We start from the raw sequence: 23,600 nt of genomic DNA on the forward strand, positions 1-23,600 counted from the left end.
GTCCTGTGAGGACCAAGTCCTACGAACAACGGTTGAAAGATATGAGAAAGGAGCAAGGCCTTCTGGTAAGCTGAAAAGGCTTAAGCTGAAGCATACCAGCTCAAGCACTCTGCTGGCTACCTTGTGCAGAAGGGATCACCTTTGGCCCTTTCTCAGAGCTTGGAGGAGGTTGTGGGGAAATGAAGTTGGTGTCAAAAACTCCACTGCCACAAACAGGAAATTGGGGGATGCAGTGGGTGGGGGGAGGGAAGGCAGCTGACCAAAGAGGATGGAGGGAGTAACAGAGTTGCCACCCACCATTGTGCAAAGGATGGATTCTTTTTAACTTGTTGGCTTTGAAGAAAAAAAAACTTTTTCCTAGCATGGTTTCACATATTCTGCCATTCTGTATAATTCAGCAATTTAAAAACATATACACATGCATAGATAGATAGATAGATAGATAGATAGATAAAGATTCTAGAATCCATGTTTGGCTTGAACATCTGTGTGCAACACCTGAATGTTCATTTTCTGCCAACTGCTGCCCTGGGTCCCAAGCAAGAACTTCTCACCTGAGCAACATCTTCGTGTTTGTTCCATTTGGTTACAACCAGCAGCTTCGCCAGGGCACCTGGGTACTGGTCCCGCATCTGATGCCTCATCTTCCACACAAGGTCTTTCTCGTGCTCGTAGAGTTCGGTGTGAGATCGGCGCTCCAGAATCTCTTTCAGCTGTTGTTTCTGAACCGTGGGGATTGGTACAATATTGACTTAGCACAATTATACCCTAGTTTTCCTTCAGGGAGCTCCTCCTCCCTCCTCGCCTTATCCTTGCGGCAACCCCGTGAGGCAGGTTAGGCTGAGAGAGAGTGAATGGTCACACCCAGTGAGCTTTGTGGCTGATTGGGGGATTCGAACCCTGGTCTCCAAATTCCTAGACTGACACTCTCTAACCCCTACACCACACTGCCTTTGCCTCCATGAATTTGTCTAATCCTCTTTTAAAGCCATTTGTGAGGGGGTAGCACGGTGTTGCGGATGCAGGCAACTGAAAATGCATTGTTATTGAGACTGAGGTCTGGGCTCTATTAATTGGAAACCTACTAGCTTTTTCACACTCCAACACCCTAAACAACACGCCATCCAGTTTTTAAAAATAATATTGAAGATAATGTCTATCTTCAGGTTTTTGGGGTGTATCCAGGTCAGTTCTACTCAGGGCAGACCCACAGAAATTAGTGGACCTAAGTTAATCATGTCCATTCACTTCAATGGGTCTACTCTGAGTAGGACTAGCAGTGCCTACAGCACCTAGACAGCATCTTAAAAAGCAAAGACATCACCTTGCCGACAAAGGTCCGTATAGTTAAAGCTATGGTTTTCCCAGTAGTAATGTACGGAAGTGAGAGCTGGACCATAAAGAAGGCTGATCGCCGAAGAATTGATGCTTTTGAATTATGGTGCTGAAGGAGACTCTTGAGAGTCCCATGGACTGCAAGAAGATCAAACCTATCCATTCTCAAAGAAATCAGCCCTGAGTGCTCACTAGAAGGACAGATCCTGAAGTTGAGGCTCCAGTACTTTGGCCACCTCATGAGAAGAGAAGACTCCCTAGAAAAGACCCTGATGTTGGGAAAGATGGAGGGCACAAGGAGAAGGGGACGACAGAGGACGAGATGGTTGGACAGTGTTCTCGAAGCTACTAACATGAGTTTGGCCAAACTGCGAGAGGCAGTGAAGGATAGGCGTGCCTGGCGTGCTCTGGTCCATGGGGTCACGAAGAGTCGGACACGACTGAACGACTGAACAACAACAGCAGTGCCTACAAGCTTTGTTTTGTCTTTTGATGGCATCAGGTCTAGCTGGGTGTCACTTGATGTGGCCTCACTCAGCCTCATTGGACAGCATTGAGCAAGTCTCCCTCTTTCACCTCACAGGGCTGTTGGGAAGATCAAACAGGATAATCCCAATGGACACACTTGCCACAACGGAGCTCATTGAAGGAAGGGGATGTGCTGACACTTCATTAATAAATCAGCAAAACACCAGCTAAACTGTATCCTGCACCCCAGATGATCCCAAGCGATTGAGATTCAAACTGGCTCCTATTTGCATAGCCCCACCCCCAGCTCCTGTTCCTTGGTCACACTGGGGTGTGACGGAATGTTGAACTGGATTTGAAAACGGATGCGCAGGAAGATGTGCTCACCTCTTCTGGGTCCTCCGACATGTACCGGGGGCACTGCCCGTTCCTTCCATGCTCCATGATCTGAAACGCAAAGATAAAACAGAATGTGTACAATGACATTTAAACACTGTTGTTATTAATTATTATTACTGTAAAGGCTCCATCATCATCATCATCATTATTATTTGCACATCTTGGCTTTCCCCCCCTACGAAAAATAAACGCAATGTGATTTACAATAATGTATGGAACTGTTATGTACAAAGGATATATATGCATGCTGTTACATTCTGCCCCAATCTCCAAGCAACGAGAGAATCCAGGGGTCCCAAATGCTTACATTGGAATTTAGGTCAGCAGAGACTGTGATATCTTTAGGATTTTTGGCTTTATTTACACACATATACAACCTGAACGTAAGATGGAGGGGTTCATAGCATTAAAGGATCTTGCCTCTCCAGCAGGTACAGAGCAAGCATACCTCTGTCTCTCCAGCTTCCAGCCTGCTTCCAGCCCAGATCACACACAGTTTATTGCTGATTTTTATCTCTTTCAATGTTTTAAAGAGTTATTTTTACTGATGTTATTGTTTTTATTCCCACTGTAAGCTGCCCAATCAAGCAGTGGGTAAATATTATGAAATAAACAAACAAACAAATAAAATGCAAGCCTAATAAATCAGTCGAACTGGCAGCCCTATATGAGAATGGGATTCCACACTCAGTAATGGGAGGCAGATCCCTCTTAAGACTGAATGGAGGTGACCCACTTTTTCCATTGACCCAGAAAGCAGACTAAACTGGCCAGGGGCGGGGGTGCAAACCGCCACCTTCTTACCTGTTCAAAGGACGGATAGTAGACCGGGTACAGCGAAATACCAGGGAAGCGGATGACCAAGGCTGCGGCACTTTCCGTATTGGGGTTGGTCTGGACGGTGCCCGTTGGGTTCAGTAGCTCTCCTTTCTCGTCTGGAAAGCAAGCAGGGTGAGGCTCCCTAAGAAACGTGGCGCCATCCAGTGGCCAACGAACGGAACATGAATGCCATACACTGTGAAATAGTGGTACCTCATGTTGCGAATGGGATCCGTTCCGGAGCCCCGTTCGCAACATGAGCAGAACGCAACATGAATTGCCGCGCTTGCGCATGTGCGCAGCGCAATTCAGCACTTCTGCGCATGTGTGAACCGCCGAACCCGGAAGTAACCCGTTCCAGTACCTATCCTGTGACAAACACAACCCGCAGCGGCCGTAACATGAGGTATGACTGTACTCGGCTAAGTCACAGTCAGAGGAACATAGGAAGCTGCCTCATATTTTTTTTAAGTGTGGCAGCACCTACACTTTGGAACTCCCTGCCTATTGGTATCAGGCAGAAGTACCTCTTTTAAGAGTCTGCTAAAAACATTTTTTTATTTTATTTTTAGCTTACTGTTATTTTAGCTTTTCAGATGTCTTAAAAGTATCGTTGTTAATTTTTCATATGGGCAATTTCATTGCTTTACCCTTTTTCAGGTGGTGGTTGTCTTTTTACAATCATGCGGTGTGTAAGTTTTATGAAATAAAGTAAATACTTTTCAGCCCAACCGGTCCATTGAGCTAAGCACTGTCTGCACTGATTAGCAGCAGCTCTCCAGGGTTGCCACATCCCCCCCCCCCCCGCTCTCTCTCTCACACAGAGAAAGGTTCCCCCCCCCCAGCCCCACCTGAAGCTGCCATTGGGGACTGAAGCTGGGACCCTCTGCTTTCCAAGCTGATGTTCTATCTTTGAGTTACGTCCCTTTCCCATATATTCTATCACCCAGGATGAAAACAACAGTAATATGAGGGAGCTGCCTTATATACCTGGAAATGATGACCACATTGGCAGGCAGCACTCTCCAGTTTTCAACTGGTCTTGATAGTCAAACAGCATGATGTTCACCCAGGCAATTGGGCAGTCCTGCAGGGAGGGTGATGAAGATTTAGTGGGTCAGGTCCACGCAGCTGGTATAACATTCAATGACTCTGGTCAAGCCACGCCCACTGGCCATATACCCTTCTAGGCACCAGGGTGCAGCATGCCCATAGCTATTTGTAAGGACTGAAGATAAGCTCATCTGCAGCACTTGCAAAAATCTGCCTGCAGTGCTTTAGAGACATTAGGTGAACTGCTTTCCCGGTGGCGCTGTGGTCTAAACCACTGAGCTTCTTGGGCTTGGCGGTTCGAATCTGCGCGACAGGGTGAGCTCCCGTTGCTCTGTCCCAGTTTTGGTGAACCTAGTCGTTCGAAAGCATACCAGTGCAAGTAGATAAATAGGTACCGCTGTGGCAGGAAGGTAAGCAGCATTTCCATGCGCCCTGGCACTCATCACGGTGTCCCGTTGCACCAGAAGCGGTTTAGTCATGCTGGTCACATGACCCAGAAAGCTGCCTGTGGACAAACGCTGGCTCCCTTGGCCTGAAGCGAGATGAGTGCCGCACCCCATAGTTGCCTTTGACTGGACTTAACTGTCCAGCGGTCCTTTACCATTTACCTTTATTAGGTGACATATTTTCCTGGTGCAATGCTGCTTTGAAGGCCTGGCAATCAGCTGATAGTTGGACCTTCAAAGCAGCGTGCACCAGGGAAACATGTCACCTGATGCCACTGTGATATCAGGTGATGGACAGGTGGGTGGTCCTGCCCACCCATCAAACATGGCCTGTAAGAAGGGGAGGTAAGGATTGGGCTCACTGATCAGATCCAATTACTCACTCCACCCTTTTTTAAAGCTGCTTTTTTTGGCTCTGGTATGCTACTGGGTCTTGAACTTGTCTGCTATCTTTAAAAAACACACAGAGAGAGAGAGAAAATTCAAAACCCAGTAGCACACCAGAGCCCAAAGTGGCTTTTTAAAAAATGAAAACAAACAAGTTCAAGAGTCAGTAACACGGCCAAAGCAGCTTTTAAAAACTCTGAAGAAAAACGAAGGCACTTTAGCTACTGATTATTATTTTTTAGTTGTACTGTGTTTTATATATTTATATTTTATTCAAGGGTGGGGTTGGCTTTTGGAGGAGTTGGTAAGATGCCCATACAATGCATTCATTGAAAAGCAGGGCCCACATTTTCACATCAACTCGGAACTGCTACTGGGTCTTGAACTTGTTTGTTTAGATTCCCTCTGTGTCCGGTGTGCTTTTGTCATTAGAAATTTGCAGCTCAGTCCCTTAGCCTTGGAAGGGGGACAGTTAGAACTGGTTCAACTGGTCTTTTTTTAATAAAAAAAAACAAGAAGAAGAAGCAAACAAAAAAATCTGCAGAGTAAACAGGGCCGGGGGATTAATCTGGCTGCAAACACCCTCCTCTGTTTTCTTTCGCAATGCTCACTTCCAGCACATATCCAAGAAAATAAATACCCAGAAAGATTGCCTCACCTCTCTACTTCTAACTGCCTCCCTTCTTTCAACTTCTAAGCCTTCTTAAGAGTCACCCAGCCAAAACAGCAGAAGGCCTGGCTCCTGACCAAGCCCTACATGATGAGATCTTTGGTGGAGATGGTCCAAGAAGTGAATGACTCGGCACCTTCCAAGGAAGCAACGGAGAATAGCTGCAGCATGACTCAGCAGAGCATGATGCAGTCCAAGGGCTCAAGCCGCCTGCCCAGTTCCTGTAGCTTGTTCTCACTGGATTTTTGTACGTAAGGAATTTGCAACTCTCAAAAAAGCTACACACTTTTTCATTTAAGGCTGTGTACACAGTCCTGTTCACTCTCCATCCAGCGTTGCTCCCGCTGGTTTGTAAATGCCCCGATCCACATCTGTCCTGTTAGTTCCTTAAGAAACGTGGTCTTTGAAAATGGAAGTCGTATGAAGACATCCACACTCCCTCTCCAACCCCTGGTGTGGATTGGAAGTGGCAACTTGGAAAGATATCCCACTGCACTGATGTGTATAACAGAATGCAAGTGTGATTTGAAGCAGTGGGGGTGAGGACTGACCCTGCTGCATTTTAAGCCTGCATTGTGAACAGATGTCAAAAAGATCAGTGGCACCAATAAGGCTACCTATCTTATCTATCTTGCTAGCTAACATGCTAGCTTTCTATCTATCTGCTAACTAGCCAGTTTTACACCTAGGTAGTTAACTTTCTATACTGCTTCCTAGCTAGCTAGCTTTATATAGCTATCTTGTTTTCTATCTTTCTTGCTACCTAGCTAACCTTCTGTCTATCTAGCTATCTTGCTAGATATGATAGCTAACTTTCTATCTATCATCTAGCTAGCTACTTTGCTAGCTGTCTAACTAACTTCCTATATATCTTGCTATCTATCTAGCTAAGTATCTATCTTGCTAACTACCTATGGGCAATCATTTAGATCAAGGATATTTGAACCTATTGTAAGTTAGACCAGGATTTCAGACAAGGCTTGTAAGCCCATGTTTTAAAGATGGAGATAAAGGAGTGCAGAGAGAGAAGCAGGAGGGGGTGGGGGGAGGGGGGAACTCAGTGAAGGGCAACAACCAACACCCACTGAATCACCCCCCTGCCCATCTACAGCTACTCAGCCCCACCCAGCCACATCCTTTGGGGGATGCTATCACACACTTTAAAGTGATCACTGTGTCCTAACATAGATAACAGACCCAAGTTGTAAACAACCCGAGCCACACTTTGGAGAAATTGACCTGCTTCACCCTCATCTCCCTCATCCACATGTTTTATGGCTCCCTAATTCTAAGACCGCCACAGGATGGAAGTGGAAAGAATCTTGAAGGCGTAGCGTAGAATTAACAGTTTCAGACAGTGCCTGAAGGAAGAAATACGCCGTTTTGGGAAGGTTCTTACATTAAAAAAAAAAAATCTCTTGCAAGAAGAAAGCGAATTCATCAGGGAAACAGGTTTCAGCCCTCTCCCCTTCTGGTCTAGATTTCTATTTGCAGGGTGTTTTTAAGAGGACGAAACTCTCTCACACACAACCAGCAGTTAAGTGGTACATTCCACCCTGCCACTGCACAAGACTGCACCACCTCGTTTGGTTATGTGGGGTGGATCCAGGCCAATGCAGAAGGAGGAGGAGGAGGAGGAGGAGGAGGAGTTTGAATTTGATATCCTGCTTTTCACTACCCGAAGGAGTCTCAAAGTGGCTAACATTCTCCTTTCCCTTCCTCCCCCACAACGAACACTCTGTGAGGTGAGTGGGGCTGAGAGACTTCAAAGAAGTGTGGCTAGCCTAAGGTCACTCAGCAGCTGCATGTGGAGGAGTGGAGACACGAACCCGGTTCCCCAGATTACGAGTCTACCGCACTTAACCACTACACCACAGTGCAGTGAACCCTAGGAGGGACTTACAGCTTTCTTTGACTTCTTCTTGGTAGACCTTGCCTTCTTGGCTTTCTCCACCACGGCGTAGAGCGCCAGGCACAGCCGGGCCATGCGAGGTAGGTCGCAGACGTTAATCTCGAATTCAAGCCTCTGCCCCCACACGGGCTCCGAACAGACATTGACTTCAGAGCTGCACACCATCTTGCAGAGCATCTCGTGGCCGTGGTACAGGCCCGCCTGGACCACCAGCTGAGAAAGGGAGATGCAAGGACAAGGGTGAGCAAAGCCATCCAACTTCACAGCTCTGTGCATGCGTGCGCCATGCGCTCAACCCATGTGCGCTTCAAAAGGTAACAAGTAGAGAAACGTGTAGGCAAAGGAAAATGACACAAATCAGTCTCTGTTGCTTAGTAAACAGGGCAGGGGGGAAATACTTCATCGACCTGCATTTCAGCTGAGTTGCTGCTGGCAAAACCCAATGAACATATTGCTCTATAGTGGTGATGAATGCCAGTCAATGGGATCAGGTCGGGCTCCCAGCAGAAATACAAAGCACCCCAAGGGTCATGTAGTCCAACATGCTACAACGCAGGAATCACTGCTATGTTATATGATTGTTTTGGTTGTTAATTGCTTCAACATGGGGGCAGACCGTAGTAGCTCAGTGGGTAGAGCATCTGCTTACATGCAGAAGGTCCCAGGTTCAATCCCCAGCAGCTCCAAGTAGGGCTGGGAGAGACCTCCTGCCTGAAACCCTGGAGAGCTGCTGCCAGCCAGTGTAAACAGCACTGAGCTAGATGAACTAACGGCCTGATTCCGGACAAGGCAGCTGCCTATGTTTTATAGAAATGGAAATAAATAAGTAACATAATTAAGTAACAACCAGTTGTGTCCAGTGCTCATCCTACTCAAAGCAGATCCACTGATGTTAACAGCCATGGCTAACTTCGGCACATGCAATCCAATGGGTCTACTCTAACTTAAGCTGAACAAAACCCTACATAGATAAACAATAGTACTTCAGGTTGCAGGTTCCTATTTCAGGCAGGCCTTTGTAAAGTAAGGTGCAGGCAATGCTGATCAGTGGGCAAACTGGGTTTTAACTGCTGGTTTTAGATGTGTTCTATGTATCTTAATTAATGTTTTGAGCTAGCTAGTTTGGCTTTATTCCTTTGTATTGTATAATGCCGTTTTAAATGTTGGTAGCCATTTTGAATCCCAGCCTTGGAGGAAGACAGGATATAAATACATTAAATCATCAACATCATCATAATGTCATTTTTGACAGCTCTTCAACCTAATAAAAAGAACTACAACCCTCCCTGCTAGCAGAAAGGTAGCACCTTCAAGAAGCAAAGTTCCAGCCTTCCCTGCACCTTGAAGAGCCAATTTTCTACATCTATGAAGGTGTCAGCTTTTGTGGGTTCCTTTTTTTGTCTTTTTTTGGCTTTGTATCATGCAGGAGCACATTTAAAAAAAAAACCCCAAAAACCAGTGATCTCCCACGCAGCCAGAAATTTCTAAGAACTCTCCTTCTGCAGAATGCTGATCAACAACCCTCCCCTTTCCTGTAGTGAGAAGCCACTGACACAAATTTAAGAGCTGAATGAAAGTCTCATGTAGGCTGGTGGTGGTTGGGAAGAGAAGTCAGCACATGACTTCTGCCTTTTGATCTCAGCATTTTTTAAACAACAAGCAGTAAACAACAAGGCAGGAAGAGGAAAAGCAGCCACAGAAAGTCTAGCAGAAAGAAAGAAAGAAAGAAAGAAAGAAAGAAAGAAAGAAAGGGGGTGTGGGGGGGAGAGTACCTTCATCCGTTCATCAGCATTCACCTTACTGCCCTGCACCAAGTCGATATAGTAAGGCTGCTCAAGTGACCACAGAGAGGTGGAGTTGGGCTAGCATGTGGGGTTGGGGTGGTGGGAGGAAAGGGAGAGAGGTAAACATCACCAATAAAGCATAGGAGGCAACCATCAACCAAATTATTTAGATAAGCTGGCAAAGCTATACACCAAGCATTGAGATATATTTAATTTCCGTTATTCTGTCCAGACTTAATTATTATTCAGGTCGCTACACCGACCCTTCCGTCGAGCTATCATGGGATGGCTTACAGGAGGCGGTGGGGAAATTTTGCCATCCAGGGGCCACATTCTCCTGGGCAAGTTTCTGGGGGCCACATGCCAGTGGTGGGGCAAGGCCAGAGGCAAAATTGGGTGGAGCAACAACTGTGAATTTTACTTTTGTGGAGTCGGCTGGTTTCTGCCCACACCCCACTCTGGCCTCCCATCAAGGCAAGAAAGAGGTATTGTCAGAGTTCAAGAACTGATTCCAGGCATACCCAAGAGAGATGCAGGCAAGGAGGGAGGTGTGGCCTGGGAAGAGGTCTGAGGGCCACAGGCTGAGGCATGGAGGGCCGCATCCAACACCCAGGACTGAGCTTCCGCCACTCCTAGCTTGCAATGATTTTCTTTAACTTAACAACCCTATGAGGTAGGTCGAAGCTTCAAAACTTCCTGCAAACACTGTATCATTTCCACAAGTGAGGGTGGGAGGGAGACGTACAAAAAAATTAAACCCACGTACTCCATATGGACTACGAACTTCGCACGTTCCGTTTCAAAGACTGGGGAAAACCAGTGTCTGGACATGCCTTTCTCGTTTGTTTGTTTATCATGGCTTACCTTTTTCTTGGGGACTGGAGGAGGTTTGGGGGACGCTTTTGAGGGATGAGTGATCCCATTGGTTTGTTCTTCCCACAGAGCCATGATGGAAGTGGAGTGCACCATTGTGAGATGTGGCAGGAGGCCACGGTGCAAACAGTCACGGATGTACTGCGGGAATGGATCAAAGAAGTTTAGCACATATAGCAGGAGCTCAAAACGCTAAATGTACGAGAGGAGAAAAGGAGCGCAAGGATACAGGAATTGGGAACGGCGGCCAAGTCAGGGTGGGAGGCCCAGATTATGTTCTCAGAGAAAAGATACAGTAATTACAGAATCCTGAGAATCTCATTTTTTTAAATAAAAAACAACCACCACATTTCTAGCCCATATGAGAAAAACGCTGAATTCCAATCCACTGCCCCCCTCCTGAAATGACAGAATGGTGGGTACGTGTGCATTGGTATCCATAGCACAGAGAGAGTTTGCACTCATCTCTATGGCCTCCTTCCTGGTGTCCCCCAGTGAACTAAATGGTTCTCCTTGTGATCACTTTGGCATGCAATTTTTAAGCTGTGCCGAGGGCAAAGCAGCATGTACGTGTCAAAATAAATTTTAAAAATAGATAGAATATAGGAATAAATCAGAGGCTTGCCTTGCTATAAAAGTAAAATAAACTGGACATGTATATTCTTAAAGGCAGGCCAAGTGGGGCTGGGAAAGATTCCTATATTAAATCCTAGAGAGCTGCTGCCAGTCCATGTAAACTGCACTGAGCACAACGGACCAATGGTCTGAGTCAGTAAAAGGCAGCTTCCTATGTTCCTAGGTCTTAAGGGAGGGGTTGTAGCTCAGTGATACAGCATCTGCCTTGTGTGCAAGATGTCTTCGGTTCAATCCCTGGCATCGCCAGATAGGGCTGGGAAAGTATGAAGAGTCTCTGTACACAGTACAGAGTTAGATAGACCACTGGCTTGGCCCAGTGGCTTCCCAAACAGGGTCCTCCCAGAAAGCGAAAAGCCCATTCTGCTCAGGGAACTAATATCCTTTGCCTTCTCTGTCCTTTCTCAGCTAGTCAGTGAGATGAAAGGTAGGAGAGGGGAGCACACACCTGGAACTGGTACAGAGGGTAGTTCCCGTACAGATATTCACATTTCCCGTTAACCTGCAGGGCGTATTCCTCCGGGCTATTCATTCTTTGGTGCCGAAAAATTGTGGCTTGCTTCTTGACAGCATAGCTCATCAGTGTCACGGGGAATTCCTTGGGAGAGATCTGGAAGGTGAAACTTTCCTGCAGGGAAGGAAATGTAATGAGCAAAACACAGGAAGCTGCTCTACCAGGGAGTTATGGCCTATTTCCATGCAAAAAAAAAAAAAAAAATTATGACTCTAGTCCTCATGGTTCTCAGTAAAATGCCAGAATTAAATAGTGACATATTAGTAGTAGTAATATTAATTAAATTTGTATACTGCCCTTCATCCATAGATCAAGGCGGTTCACAACATAAAATTACAATACTGTATTAAAAACACAAAATACATAATAAAAATAAGTACAAAACGAAACCAATAATCTTATGATTTGTCAGTATAGACAGCACTATCTACCCATATTTTATATATAGCTTTAAATTTTCTGATTTTAATTGTTATTTACTGTTGCATTTTATCACGCTAAGTCACTCTGAGAGGCTTTTTTTTCCTTTGTAAAGTTACTAACAAATAAATATGATAATAATAAAACTGCCTTATGACATTATGCAAGACAGATATGCATCTAGGTCAGTGTTGTCTATGCTAATCTATAGATTTCATACAGGGAGTCTCTCCCAGACCAACCTGGTGATGCTGGGGATTGAACCTGGGACCTTCTGCATGCAAAAGCAGGTGCCTGACCACTTATGACATAGGAAGCTGCCTTATGCTGCACATTTTCCTCATGTTTATGCCCTGCTTCCTCCTCTCTCTGTTTCCCCTTATGCCAAATCTTATATTGTAAGCTCTTTGCGGGCAGAGATCTGTCCTCGTGCAAACTGCAAAAGCTGCATGCATTCCACATTAAATAAATAAGAGTATTTTTTTTAAAAAGTTGCTAAGATTGAAAAGGCTCGTGGATTTACCCCTCCGGACTCAAATTTAACATTGACAAAGATGTTCCTGTTGGGGACTTGGAGGGGGCTCTTTCTTCCGAGACTGCTGGACGAGGGTTCCAGTTGCACAGGGAAGCTGTATTCCATCCAGGCTTTCCAGCTCAGCTGCTGCCGCCTGGTCACTCTCTCTTCACAGAACTGGTGCATTTTGGTGCGGAAGTCGTTCACTTCTGGGTCGGACAAGGCGTCAAACTCATGCAGGCCTGACAATAGTAAATCCCAATTTTTAAAATAATAATAATAATAGTTTTTTTGAGTGTGGGGGATGCCATCTGTGATGTAGAACCAGGCAACGACATCACTCTTAAGAATGGCATCTTTTAAATATTTCTGAACTTTTAAGTTCCCAGTCCTTATGAAAGCATTGGTGGGTGGGCGCTTAAAAATGGATGGCCAGCACCCATAGAAGAGTCATAAACTGAAATGATTTTGGAATTGGGTTTATTAGAGTTCTGAGTTGTTGTTCTTGTAAATATTTTTATTTCACTTCATAATGTATATAAAACAGAGAGACCAATTTTAACAACACGGGAAAAATAAAAGAGGAAAACAAACTACAAATCAGGCATGCAGAATGAGTTAATATGTTGTTTTTAAGCTTTACAGGGGTTCTGCTTCCACTGCCCTAACTACTCTATTTTCAGACAAATCATAGAATTGGAAAAATGTTCAGAAAGGGGCAACCAAAACAACAGATGGGATTGAGCAACTTTTGAAAGTGCTCTCACATCAGTGTCTCCAAACACTCAGCCATGCAGCTCACTGGGGTGGTCACCTTCTCTTGGCCTGAGCTCCCTCACAGGGTTGTTGTGAAGATTAAACTATACCCCAGTTCCTTAGAGGAAAGGTGGGATATAAGTATAACAACAACAACAACAACAATATAATTATTACTACTATCCAGCTGATGAGAGTCCAAAACACCAGGGGCTGATGGGATTTGAAGGCCCTGGCACCAGGGGCTGATGGGAGTCATAGTCCAAACCAACTGGAAGGTGGCAGGCAGGGCAAGGCTGGGTTAATCCAATCCAAATTACCACCCCTCGAGGTTGGGCCTCACCTTTGCCAATGAGGAGGCTGATCTGAGAGTTGATCAGCTTCTTAACTCGGTCGCCTTCACGGGCCACAAGCCGCAGGACCGGCAGGAAGGGCTGGACATCGCAGAGCCTCCGCTGCTCGTCCTCCAACTCCTGCTGCTCGGCTGTCTGGTTGACACAGGTGAAGACGTAGGACTCTGGGCCACTGAGCATGTGGAAGAGGGGCTCAAACTGAGCATGGTGCCAGACCATCTGAAACACAGGGAGAGGAGGAGGAGAAGATGCTTTATTCTGGGATCAGAATATCTGCCCCTCTAGAGCCAGGACTGCCCACACCAACCTGCTCCCCTCTAGGGTTGTTCTGGACTACAACTCGCCACCAGCCACAGTCAGCACGTGTTGTTGGAATCCAACAACATTTGGAGGGCAACAGGTACTCTATTCCTGCCTTACAAACTTATTTTTAAAGAAAAGAAATAGTTCCCGTTTCTTTGCACTGGGTTTGTATTGAATATTAGTCTTACTCACAGGAGAACCATTGAAATTAATGGGCATGACTAACTTAATCTCAACAGGCTTACTCTGAATAGGACAAACAATGGATCCAACCCTTTATTTCCTTTTTTGTTTGTTTTCTTTTAAATAAATAGCAATTGTTAGGCTGCTTCTGGTGTTCACACACATAAAGCGAATCATCAGCAGGTTTGATATTTATGCTAATCACAAAAATAGAGCATTTTTTTGTACATCTAAGGAAGGAAATGCTTTAAAAATACTAATGTGACTGATCAATTAAACAACAAGAAGTCTCTCTATCTGGGTGAAAAGAAATCTGTTCACAGCCGTTAAAACAGATCAAATCACTTCCAGCCTCACTCCTTTCTATCATGACCACAATCTAACCTAAATAGAGCTGTCATACCATTTTTATTTTTATTTTAAACAAACTTAGTTACATTGGTAGCATATTTGTGCGTCTCTGTATAAATCAGATGCTGTGTTTCGTTGTTTGCTCTTCCTTTTTGGATTGCAAAGACCTTTGGATCTGAGCAGTACAGTTTGTAAGGTAAAGCAGTTGGCAATTTGTACTCAGATCCTTGGTATTCAAAGTCCACTGAAGATAGTATTCTTTTGACACTACACTGCTTTTTTCTGGGGGGACGCATACCCCTAAACATTTTGTAAATCTAAGTTGGGCCTCATTGAGGGGCAGTATTTCAATATGAGTAGGAAAATGAGAGTACCCCTAAACATTTTTTATATAAAAAAGCACTGTATACACCTTGTTCCCTCCCCCATTCCTTGCTCCCATCGGCACTATACATTTAAAGCACGATGACACCACTTTAAACACTCATGGCTTCCCCAAAGAATACTGGGAGCTGTAGTTTGTTAAGGGTGCTGAGAGTTGGCAAGAGAGACCCCCCCCCAATTCCCCTCACAGAGTGGCTTAACAACCTATACGCCTTTCCCATGGAACTCTGGGAAGTGTAGTTCTATGAGGGGAATGGAAACTCCTAACAAATCTTGGCACCCTTAACAAACTACAGTTCCCAGGATTCTTTGTGGAGGAAGCCATTGCTGTTTGGAGTGGTATGATGCTGCTTCTTCAAGTGCATAGTGCAGATGAGGCCCTCGTTTGAGTTGCCCCATCAACATCTGAACAGGTGCCTTCCCTAAGATGGGAGTCCAATCAAGGCAGCTAGCCGAGTTCAAGTTTGTTCACAGGGTGAATTCTGTTGAAAGGGATGGGAAATACTTAAATGATGAACTAGGAATCCTCTGTGTTTAAAGCAGGTGTTCTACCACTGAGACTTTCCCTTATGATATACGAAATTGCCTTATATTGAGCCAATAGTTAAGACCCACAGATGCATACTGTAAACATACTTGAAATGTGCTTAAAAAAAACCAACCCCATAAAAATAAGGCAATAAAGAATTAAACTACGGAACGACTACATTTTACGTTGTTCGTATTTTGAATTACATTACAGATCACAGAATCACAGGATTGTAAGGTTGGAAGGGATCCCCAAGGGTCATCTAGTCCAACCCCGTGCAGTGCAAGAATATTTTGCCCAGCATGGGGTTCAAACCCACAACCCTGTGATTAAGAGTCTCATGCTCTACCAGCTCATTCATATATATATAACTATACATTATATAAATTATAAATATATTGATATTTTTATATAATTTATATTTCTGAGGGTCTTATTCCTGGTCGTGTTTGTTACATAAGGAAAATCACAACACAAATTGTACATTATACCAAGTAGGACCATTTATCCGTCTAGCTCACAATCGTCTACACTGGCTGCTCTCTGGGGTTTCAGGTAGGAGACACTCCCAGATGCCAGGGATTGAACCTCAGACCTATGTGCAAAGCAGATGCACTGACACTGAGCTGAAACCTTTCCCTTAAGACATAGAAAGCTGTCTTATACTGAGTTAGACAACTGGTCCCTTGAGCTCAATATTACCCACACTGGCCGACAGCAGTTCTCCAGGATTTCAGGCACGAGGACCTTCCCAGCCCCACTTAGAGATGCTGGTGAATTTAACCTGGGGCTTTTACGTACAACATACTCATCCAAACTACTCCATCCCATTACTCTACATGCACACACACACGGGGGTTCTTAAAACATCCTAGCATTTTCACCGTTGCAAAATAAATGCATTTCTTTCCATTTCTCTGCCGTGCCTTATATCATTCCTGTAATCTGCTTTGATTGTGTGCGGTTAGGGTTATTTTATTCCGTTTATTTTGTCATTTTGTATTGCGTAAAACCAGTGGCACGAGGAAAGAAAGAATTGCTCTCCATTCAAACAATGCCAAGTGTTCTTTCTCCTGCACAGAACGTTGTTCACGAAACATACCTTCGGACAATGCCCAGATTCTGGGAAAGAACTGCTTACGTTGTTTTGTTTGAAGGCAGTTCTGAAAACAACAGATGTATAAACATAGGAAGCCTTATGACTTCCAGAGCTTTGCGTCATGTGACAGTGGACCTTTGATTTGGTTTTAATTCTGTTAGCTTAACCAATAACATCGGGGGAGCTTCAGACCAGGGGTGGGGAGCCGGCCCTCAAAGCCTCTCTTATCTGGCCCTCAGAACTCTCTCCAAACCACACTCCCTCTCCCGAGGCCACAACTTCCCTGGTCCTTCTTTACTGCACTCTGAGCATCTTGCCTGCCTGGAACGTGTCCTTGAAATATGATAAAGTTAAGCCAAATCGCCACCAAGTTGCTTTAATTTGTCCCCTGAGTAAGTTGGAGTTTTGTGGTAATTTTTCACCATGGCAACATGACGCATTTCATGATAACAACGCTCCATGGTGCCCCCACCCCATGAATCTTTCTGGTGCCTTGCCATAGCTAGCCAGGCCACTGGTACCCAAAATCAGGATCATACTCCTGAAATTTTTGCCCTGTCCTGTAAACTAATTCAAATGCGCTAACTGGCGTATCACAGCACGTTTTTGACGTAAAAGTCCTGGGGGGTGAGGGAATCAAATAAACTGCTTGGATTGTTTTTTTAGCAACAGAGAAACAGGTAGGTAAGTAAAACTAAATGTGGGCATTTTCTGGAATAAGATGAGGTCTTAGATGCACCTGCAAAGGTGCAATCTTGAATCTTTTAAGAAGGGGAAATGCAACCTCACCTCGAACAGGTCAACTGCCACTTCCTTTATTTGATAAACAGACAGTGACTTTCTGCTGTGCCCAAGTTGCATTTGTAACAAAACGGCCGGCTGCTAAGCTCCAAGGCTAGGGAAATACAAGGATTTCTGCCTTTCATGCTGGCTGCTGGCGGGGGGGGGGTGTCTGAAAGGCGCATACAGTTCTCTGCAAGGGCCAGAAGGTGGACAGGGAACCATTCTCAAATAGAGCACCGCATTCCCTTCTGGGCAGCTTTCCAGGGGCTGCATTCTGATGGTGGGAGGGGCCAGAGGGAAAAGTAGGTGGGGCGATGAATGCAAATTTCATCTCTGTATACAGTAGTAGACTACACACAGAGAGAGATCCGTCTCTGTCCTCCGTCCAGGAAAGGAAGCAAGAGGCATGCTCAGAGTTCAATGACCTAGCCTAGCTGGGAATAATAATAATAATAATAATAATAATAATAATAATAATAATAATAGTTGTTGTTGTTGCAGCAGCAGTACCCTGCCCATCTGACTAGGTAAGGAGGGAGCAGGGCAGGGCTGTTGAGAGGTGTGTTTTGGGAGAGAGTCCAGGGGGCCAAACGGAGAAGCTTAGAAGGCCACATTTGGCCCTTGGGTGAATATGTTGTTAGTTCTTTTCACTAACAACACTTTAGCTTCGTGGAATTTTTCCAGCCCTGGCTTGGGATGCATCAGAGAACCTCGGGACCTTGCACAATCTCTTGCTTACAGAAAACATGTGGAATGAGTTTGGCAACTCCGTCGCGATGGAGAAAGATAAAAAGAGAAAGAGCTGAGTACCTGTTTGATGGTGTTAAGACTTGCATTGCAGGAAATGGAGAGGGTCAAGTAAATGCCAGTGGGTAAGAGGAAGTCTACTTGAATGCTCTGGTTCGCTTCTTTGGACCAAAATTCTACAGGGCAAGCAATCCCAGGGGGCATCCTGCTCCGGTCTCAGCTACAACCTGCCACCAAGGAGAAGCAGAGAGGACAAGTTAAACTTACCGTACCGTATGTATCTGTAAGGTCTCAAGACAGATAGAAATGTGATGGTTTTCAGTTTTGCTCCCAAACAGGCCGCACTAGCCAGGGGTTTATAAACAAAGAATTTAGCACCTGGATCATCTTTTCGTCTTTCCTGACAAGCAAGTTTGCAGTCCTTATGAGAAGGAACGTAATCCTAAGGACTAGAAACGTAACCCAAAAAAGAGAGAGCAAAATAATACCAAGAAGTTTGGGAGGCTGGATTCGCCACCTGATCATTAGCTGAAATTAATGCTAATAAAAATATCACCAGGATCGTGGCGGTTGTCGGGAGATGTCCTATTTTTTTTTCTGGACCCATAAGTAGTAAAGGGAAGTCACTGGTTGCCTAGCACACCCAAATTCAAACTTCCACCTCCACAATTATTGGAAAGAGATCTCCCTTTCAATTGGAATGGGATGGGATGGATGCAATAATAATTATGCCTCTCTGCAAGTTTCCAATGCTTAATTCTGAAAGGTACCATGTCTCAAAAAGATTACCCCATCTTGCACCCTTTCCCAAGAGAGCTACACAAGAGGCAGAGATTCAACAGGTGAGGTTTCTTCCCAGTGCAGCATCTCCATGTAAATCCTGACGGTGCCAGGTGTTGACTTTCTAACCACAATACACCTGCTAAAGGACTAGGAGGCACCAGAACCTTCTGGGAAAGTGTGGGACGTGTGTGTTGTGTGTTGTGTGTGTGAAGCAACAACCCACCCTACCCCAAAAAATAATGCAGCTTGCAGGACCCTCGGGTGCCATTTGTCAAGCTTCACCACTTTTGCATGCCAGCCCCTCAGAGCGCGTGCCGTTTCTTCATCTGTTGCTAAGCTGGGTGCAAAAATTCCCAGAAATGCAGGCTGTGGTTCTTGCTTTAAAAAAAAAAATTAAAAAAATATTATCTGTTGAGCCCTTTTGGTATCGCTTCAAGTCCAGATGCAGCCACCACAAACCACACATTCAACTTCCTAGGAAGGGAAGGAAATATAAGTACGGGGGGGGGGAACTGAGTGGCTGGGGGTAGGGTGGGGGCTCAGTAGAGGAAATAGAGAAGAGGCTTCACTGACACCCTCCCTGTCCTCTGCAGCCGGGAAACACAGATCAAACCCCAGACATGTTTACAATATGAGCATGCCAGAAGCATTTATGACTGTTGCTTGTTTTGAGTTACAGATGCATAAGCAGAGCCAGGGATGACTCGGAGGGGGTGAGCGGGACAAACACACATTTGATGCCACCCCAGGAGACTCCATCTGTATTTGAAATATATTAGCGCAGGGTGAGAGGTGGCGTGGGAGTTAGCAATTCCTGCTCACGTCACATCACCTGAAATGACTACAAATCCCTAACACATTTAAGGCACATGATACTCCCCCAGCAAAGAAGAATCCTGGGAACTGTTGTTTACTCCCACACAGAGCTACAATTCCCAGCCCTTTTAATAAATTGTGGTTCCCAGGATTCTTTGGGAACTACTTTACCCCACCCCCCACAGAGCTACAATTCTGAGAGCCTTTAACAAACGAAGGTGGCCAGGATTCTTTGGAGGAATCGTTCTTGGAACCGTAGCTTACTTCTATGGAACTACAATTCCCAGCACCCTTAGCAAACTGCAGTTCCCAGGATTATTTTGAGGGGTGCCATGTGTTTTCAATGTGCATTCAATGTGTTTTTAAATGTGGATGCCAACTAAGCATGACCACGACTCTGGATTCACCTGCTCTGACAGGCAGCAAATTTCCAAAGTCTCAGACAGAGAGGATTTTTTCCCTGTCACCTGTCAACAAAACGATGCTTTTATTTTTCACATTTTCTATCCCATATGTCCTCCAAAGAGTTCAAGGCTCCCAGATGAAGTACCTGGTTCTCTTCCTCTCTTCCACCTCTACCCCACCCACCCACTGCATTTCAGAATTTTCACAACAGCCTTGTGAGGTAGGTAAGAAGCCCGAGAGATAGCCGAGTGGTAGATTTTGAACTTGGAAGTTCTCTCATCGTTCTCTCACCGCTGCACCACACTTCTAAGCAGAGATGGCAGGCTAAGGAGGCTTTGCTGGACTCCAGCTCCCATCAGCCCCAACCAGCAGGGCCAGCGGTGAGAGATGGTGGGATCGCAGTCCAGCAACATTTAGAGGAAGGCAGAGTTGAGGCTGGATAGCTCAGTCGGTAGAGCATGAGACTCAAGCTCAGGATCGTGGGTTCGAGCCCCACATTGGGCGAAAGATTCCTGCACTGCAGGGGGTTGGAGTAGATTACCATTGTGCTCCTTTCCAACTCTATGATTCTATGGTTCAAACTCAGGGCAGTGAAGGGAAGTGATGGAGGCAGGTAGGGGCAGTAAAGGAAAGTGGCAGTCTAGTTCCGGGATGGGGAACCTGCAGCCCTCTAGGTTTAGTTGGGCTCCCAACTCCCACCAGCCAATGGTTAGAGATGGTTAGGGCAAACTGAAAACATCTAGAGGACCACTGGTTCCTCACCCCTTTGATAAAGACTGAATTTCGGACTTCCCACATGCTCCCCAAACATGTCCATCACTGAACTCAGGTGGAACAACACTAGACGTAGGTGGAACAATGGTTACAGCTCATCTTTCCAATGCTGACAAAACATCCAAGGCAGCCAATGGCACTGAAAATACCGCACAATGAAAATTCAAAATAGCTCTGCTTCAGAGCATGCCGTCCAAATGATTGTGGGGGGGACGGACAGACAGATTGCTGCAGAATCAGATGTTCCCTCCCGACGGTAGCGTTTGTGCCGAACACTGAGTAACAAGCAGAATGTAATGCTGTTTGGGGTCACTTGAGTTTTTTTAAATAAAAAAACCAGACCAGATCGTTTCCAAGCAGAGTCCACAGCCATCAATAAAATCAGTCCAGACAGTGCCTGTTCTCAGTTAAGTTCCCTTTTCCCAGCACAGGCGAAATTGCAAAGAACAGTTGCTGAGAAACAGGAGTTCTTGACACAGCAAGCAAATACTCCCCCCCCCCCCCCGCGCCTCTCCCTGCAGGGAGAGATGTTTTGTTCTGGCAGCACATGGAGCTAAAGGCCAGTGCCGGTGACGTCATAGCTGTGACATCATGAGTCCACGGCTGCTGACCTCCCATTCCATTTCTGGAATCTTATGCCACCTTCCTGGATTTTTCTCTTCGACCTTCAGAGGGGGTGTGCTCATGTGCTTCAGCACTTCGCTCAATGGGGTGTGTATAGAATCCAGCTTACCCCACACACAACGGACCCCAGGAGCAAAGCTAAGTTTACCAGCCAGCCCTGTCCATTTACAGGTCACAGAGGCAGAAATATTACTCCAATAGCTAAGAGAGCGAATTATTATTCCCCTTGATAACGCAGTAGCCCTACACTAAGTGCTTTGTTATTATAAATCTGACTTGCCAGGCACTTACGATGCCAGGCAAACTTGCACTTAGAATAGCAAAAAAAAAAAACAACAACAACAACACATGAAACAAAAACCTCTACAGGCCACACTGGAGGGTGGGGGGAGACATCTGCAAAGTTGAAGCATTTATTTGCCGGGGCATTTTCAGAGCATAACAGGAAGAGGATGATTTATTCCGGAGATTGATAATAAAGCTGGGAGGAGACCAATATAATGCATGTTTGTATATGCCGATACATAATTCAAAGGAAGATTAAACCTTTTCCAGCAGCCAAATGCTGCCCATATGTTTCACAAGCTTTCCCCACCCCCTGTAACAATGAGGACTAGAACCTTAGAAATGCAAGCCCTCTTATAAATAAATACATACTGAAATTCTCAGAATACTGAATCTCGCACAGGAGTACGGATTAGCTTTGTCAAGCTTCTCTCTATAGCAATGAAGACTAAAGTCTTATAAATGCATGCCCCTTTAAAATAAAGAAAGAAATGAGAAGATTCGCAGAATACCAGATCTTGCCCCAAAATAGGGATTAGCTTCAAGGCTGAGATAAACAAACCAGTTCGGACTCGACCTGTGGTGTTATTTATTTCTTGCCTGGGTTAAAACTGAAGAGCATGGCATATAATACTTCTGCTTCTTCTTCTTTGTAAAAATCAAAGTAAAACTATTTTCAGAACATACCATACTTCAAAAGGTTGAGGAGAAAGAAGCAAACAGTTGGTCCCACAATGAAGATTAACAACCCCATAGCTCTTGAGCTACAGAGAGCTCAGCATCCTTAAAAAAATATCAAGTCTGCTCCATACAAAGATATACACACCCGGCCGGCAGTAAGATCACTCCTCCCCTCTCCCCATACCACTGAAGCAACAATATGTACCACCCCAACTGCAAAATTGACATCCTTTATTTCAGACCTCTAAGCCCCAATTTTAACATTTTATATGCTTTGCAACAGTCCTCCAGCTTTTCAGATCAAGGCTAAACCTTTAGCCCAAACATAATTTTGGGGACCCACTTTTTAATCCGATAATATAAGTGTGTCTGGTGACCCAACTTAGGTCAGGATGCTGAGAGGCAGGCAAATACTATTATCATTATTTTAATTTGTTTTTATTTAAAGATGTTCATGTATAACAAAGGTACATATAATGTCACAACCTTCTGACACAGACCCCTTGCATCCCTAATGGCCAAATCTGAAATGTTTAATGGCTCACAGAAACAGAAGGTCTCCCAGCATCTCCAGTTAAAATAAATCGGAACACCAGGCTGAATAAACAGTTTGAGTTGGTAGAAGACAGTGTTCTAAGGGCACTCTGAACATGCTCAGAGGCACTGCACTCAAGGTCTCATAGCAACCGTTAGAAACTAATCTAGAATAGATTCCCATTCACCTCCATTTCACATTTACCCCTGTGAGTAACTCCCAAGAGCTGAAATTCAGCCCAGAGAAGTCCCACCCCACCCCCTTCAAAAAAGGAAAAGAAAGAGCATCACAGCGAAAAACAAGCATCATGTGTTCCTAAATTGGGAGAGGAATGGAATGGGGTGGAATTCAAAGTCAGGGGGTTGCATCCCTGCTAGATTTTACTCACGAGTACACCCATTCAAAAGTATTGCGCCTGGGCTAGTCTTCCCCATTAATCTCAACGGGTCTACTCTGAGTAAGGGCTGGATACAACCCAGAATAAACCAAGCGTTGCCGCCTGCTACGATCTCAGAGTAAGGAAATTCATGAGCCTAAACGAGCCGAGCCCATTAACTTCAATGGGTCTACTCCGAGTAGGACCAGCTGCTGGAGAAGACTGAATTCCTGGGAGGGCAGAGGCTGACATACAGTGTCAAATCTTTATTCATGATGCGCCCACCACCCCTTCTACTGACCTGAGGATAGCATCCATGATCCCTTCCTCAGCAGGAAAGCAAGCGGATCTCTTAACCGGCGCCGACTGAAAATTAAAAATAAAAATAAAAATGAACGGAACTGAACTGAACTGAAAAAAATAAAATAAACCTTGCCAGGGATAATCTGGAGAACGCCGGCCTAGGAAGTCTTCGGCACCCCCTCCTTTCCGAAGGCTGGGCTTGGCGCTTTCCAAGGGACCGTTTGCAAAGTCTCTGCGGCAACAGGAAGCGTTTGCAGACAACTTTTTCTCGCAGGCAACAGGCACAAAAAGCAACACGTTAGG

The 23,600-nt window shown here is 45.2% G+C and overlaps 1 protein-coding gene across 1 annotated transcript in view; it reads right to left on the minus strand.

The window, feature by feature from the left end:
• Positions 1-23,379, minus strand: part of PIK3CD (phosphatidylinositol-4,5-bisphosphate 3-kinase catalytic subunit delta) — a 35,343-nt gene extending 11,964 nt beyond the window's left edge. The window contains exons 1-12 of the mRNA XM_033156240.1: positions 23,296-23,379; positions 17,779-17,942; positions 13,327-13,555; positions 12,237-12,469; positions 11,228-11,407; positions 10,138-10,287; positions 9,262-9,351; positions 7,481-7,702; positions 4,012-4,108; positions 3,007-3,137; positions 2,191-2,250; positions 555-722 (exon numbers count right to left, since the gene is read on the minus strand). Of these exons, the coding sequence (XP_033012131.1) occupies positions 555-722; positions 2,191-2,250; positions 3,007-3,137; positions 4,012-4,108; positions 7,481-7,702; positions 9,262-9,351; positions 10,138-10,287; positions 11,228-11,407; positions 12,237-12,469; positions 13,327-13,555; positions 17,779-17,919 (1,701 nt within the window). The 5' untranslated portion in view covers positions 17,920-17,942; positions 23,296-23,379. The remainder of the gene's footprint in view (positions 1-554; positions 723-2,190; positions 2,251-3,006; positions 3,138-4,011; positions 4,109-7,480; positions 7,703-9,261; positions 9,352-10,137; positions 10,288-11,227; positions 11,408-12,236; positions 12,470-13,326; positions 13,556-17,778; positions 17,943-23,295) is intronic.
• Between the last annotated feature and the right edge of the window lie 221 nt (positions 23,380-23,600).

This window comes from Lacerta agilis, chromosome 8 (genome assembly GCF_009819535.1).
Source record: "Lacerta agilis isolate rLacAgi1 chromosome 8, rLacAgi1.pri, whole genome shotgun sequence".
NCBI lineage: Eukaryota > Metazoa > Chordata > Lepidosauria > Squamata > Lacertidae > Lacerta > Lacerta agilis.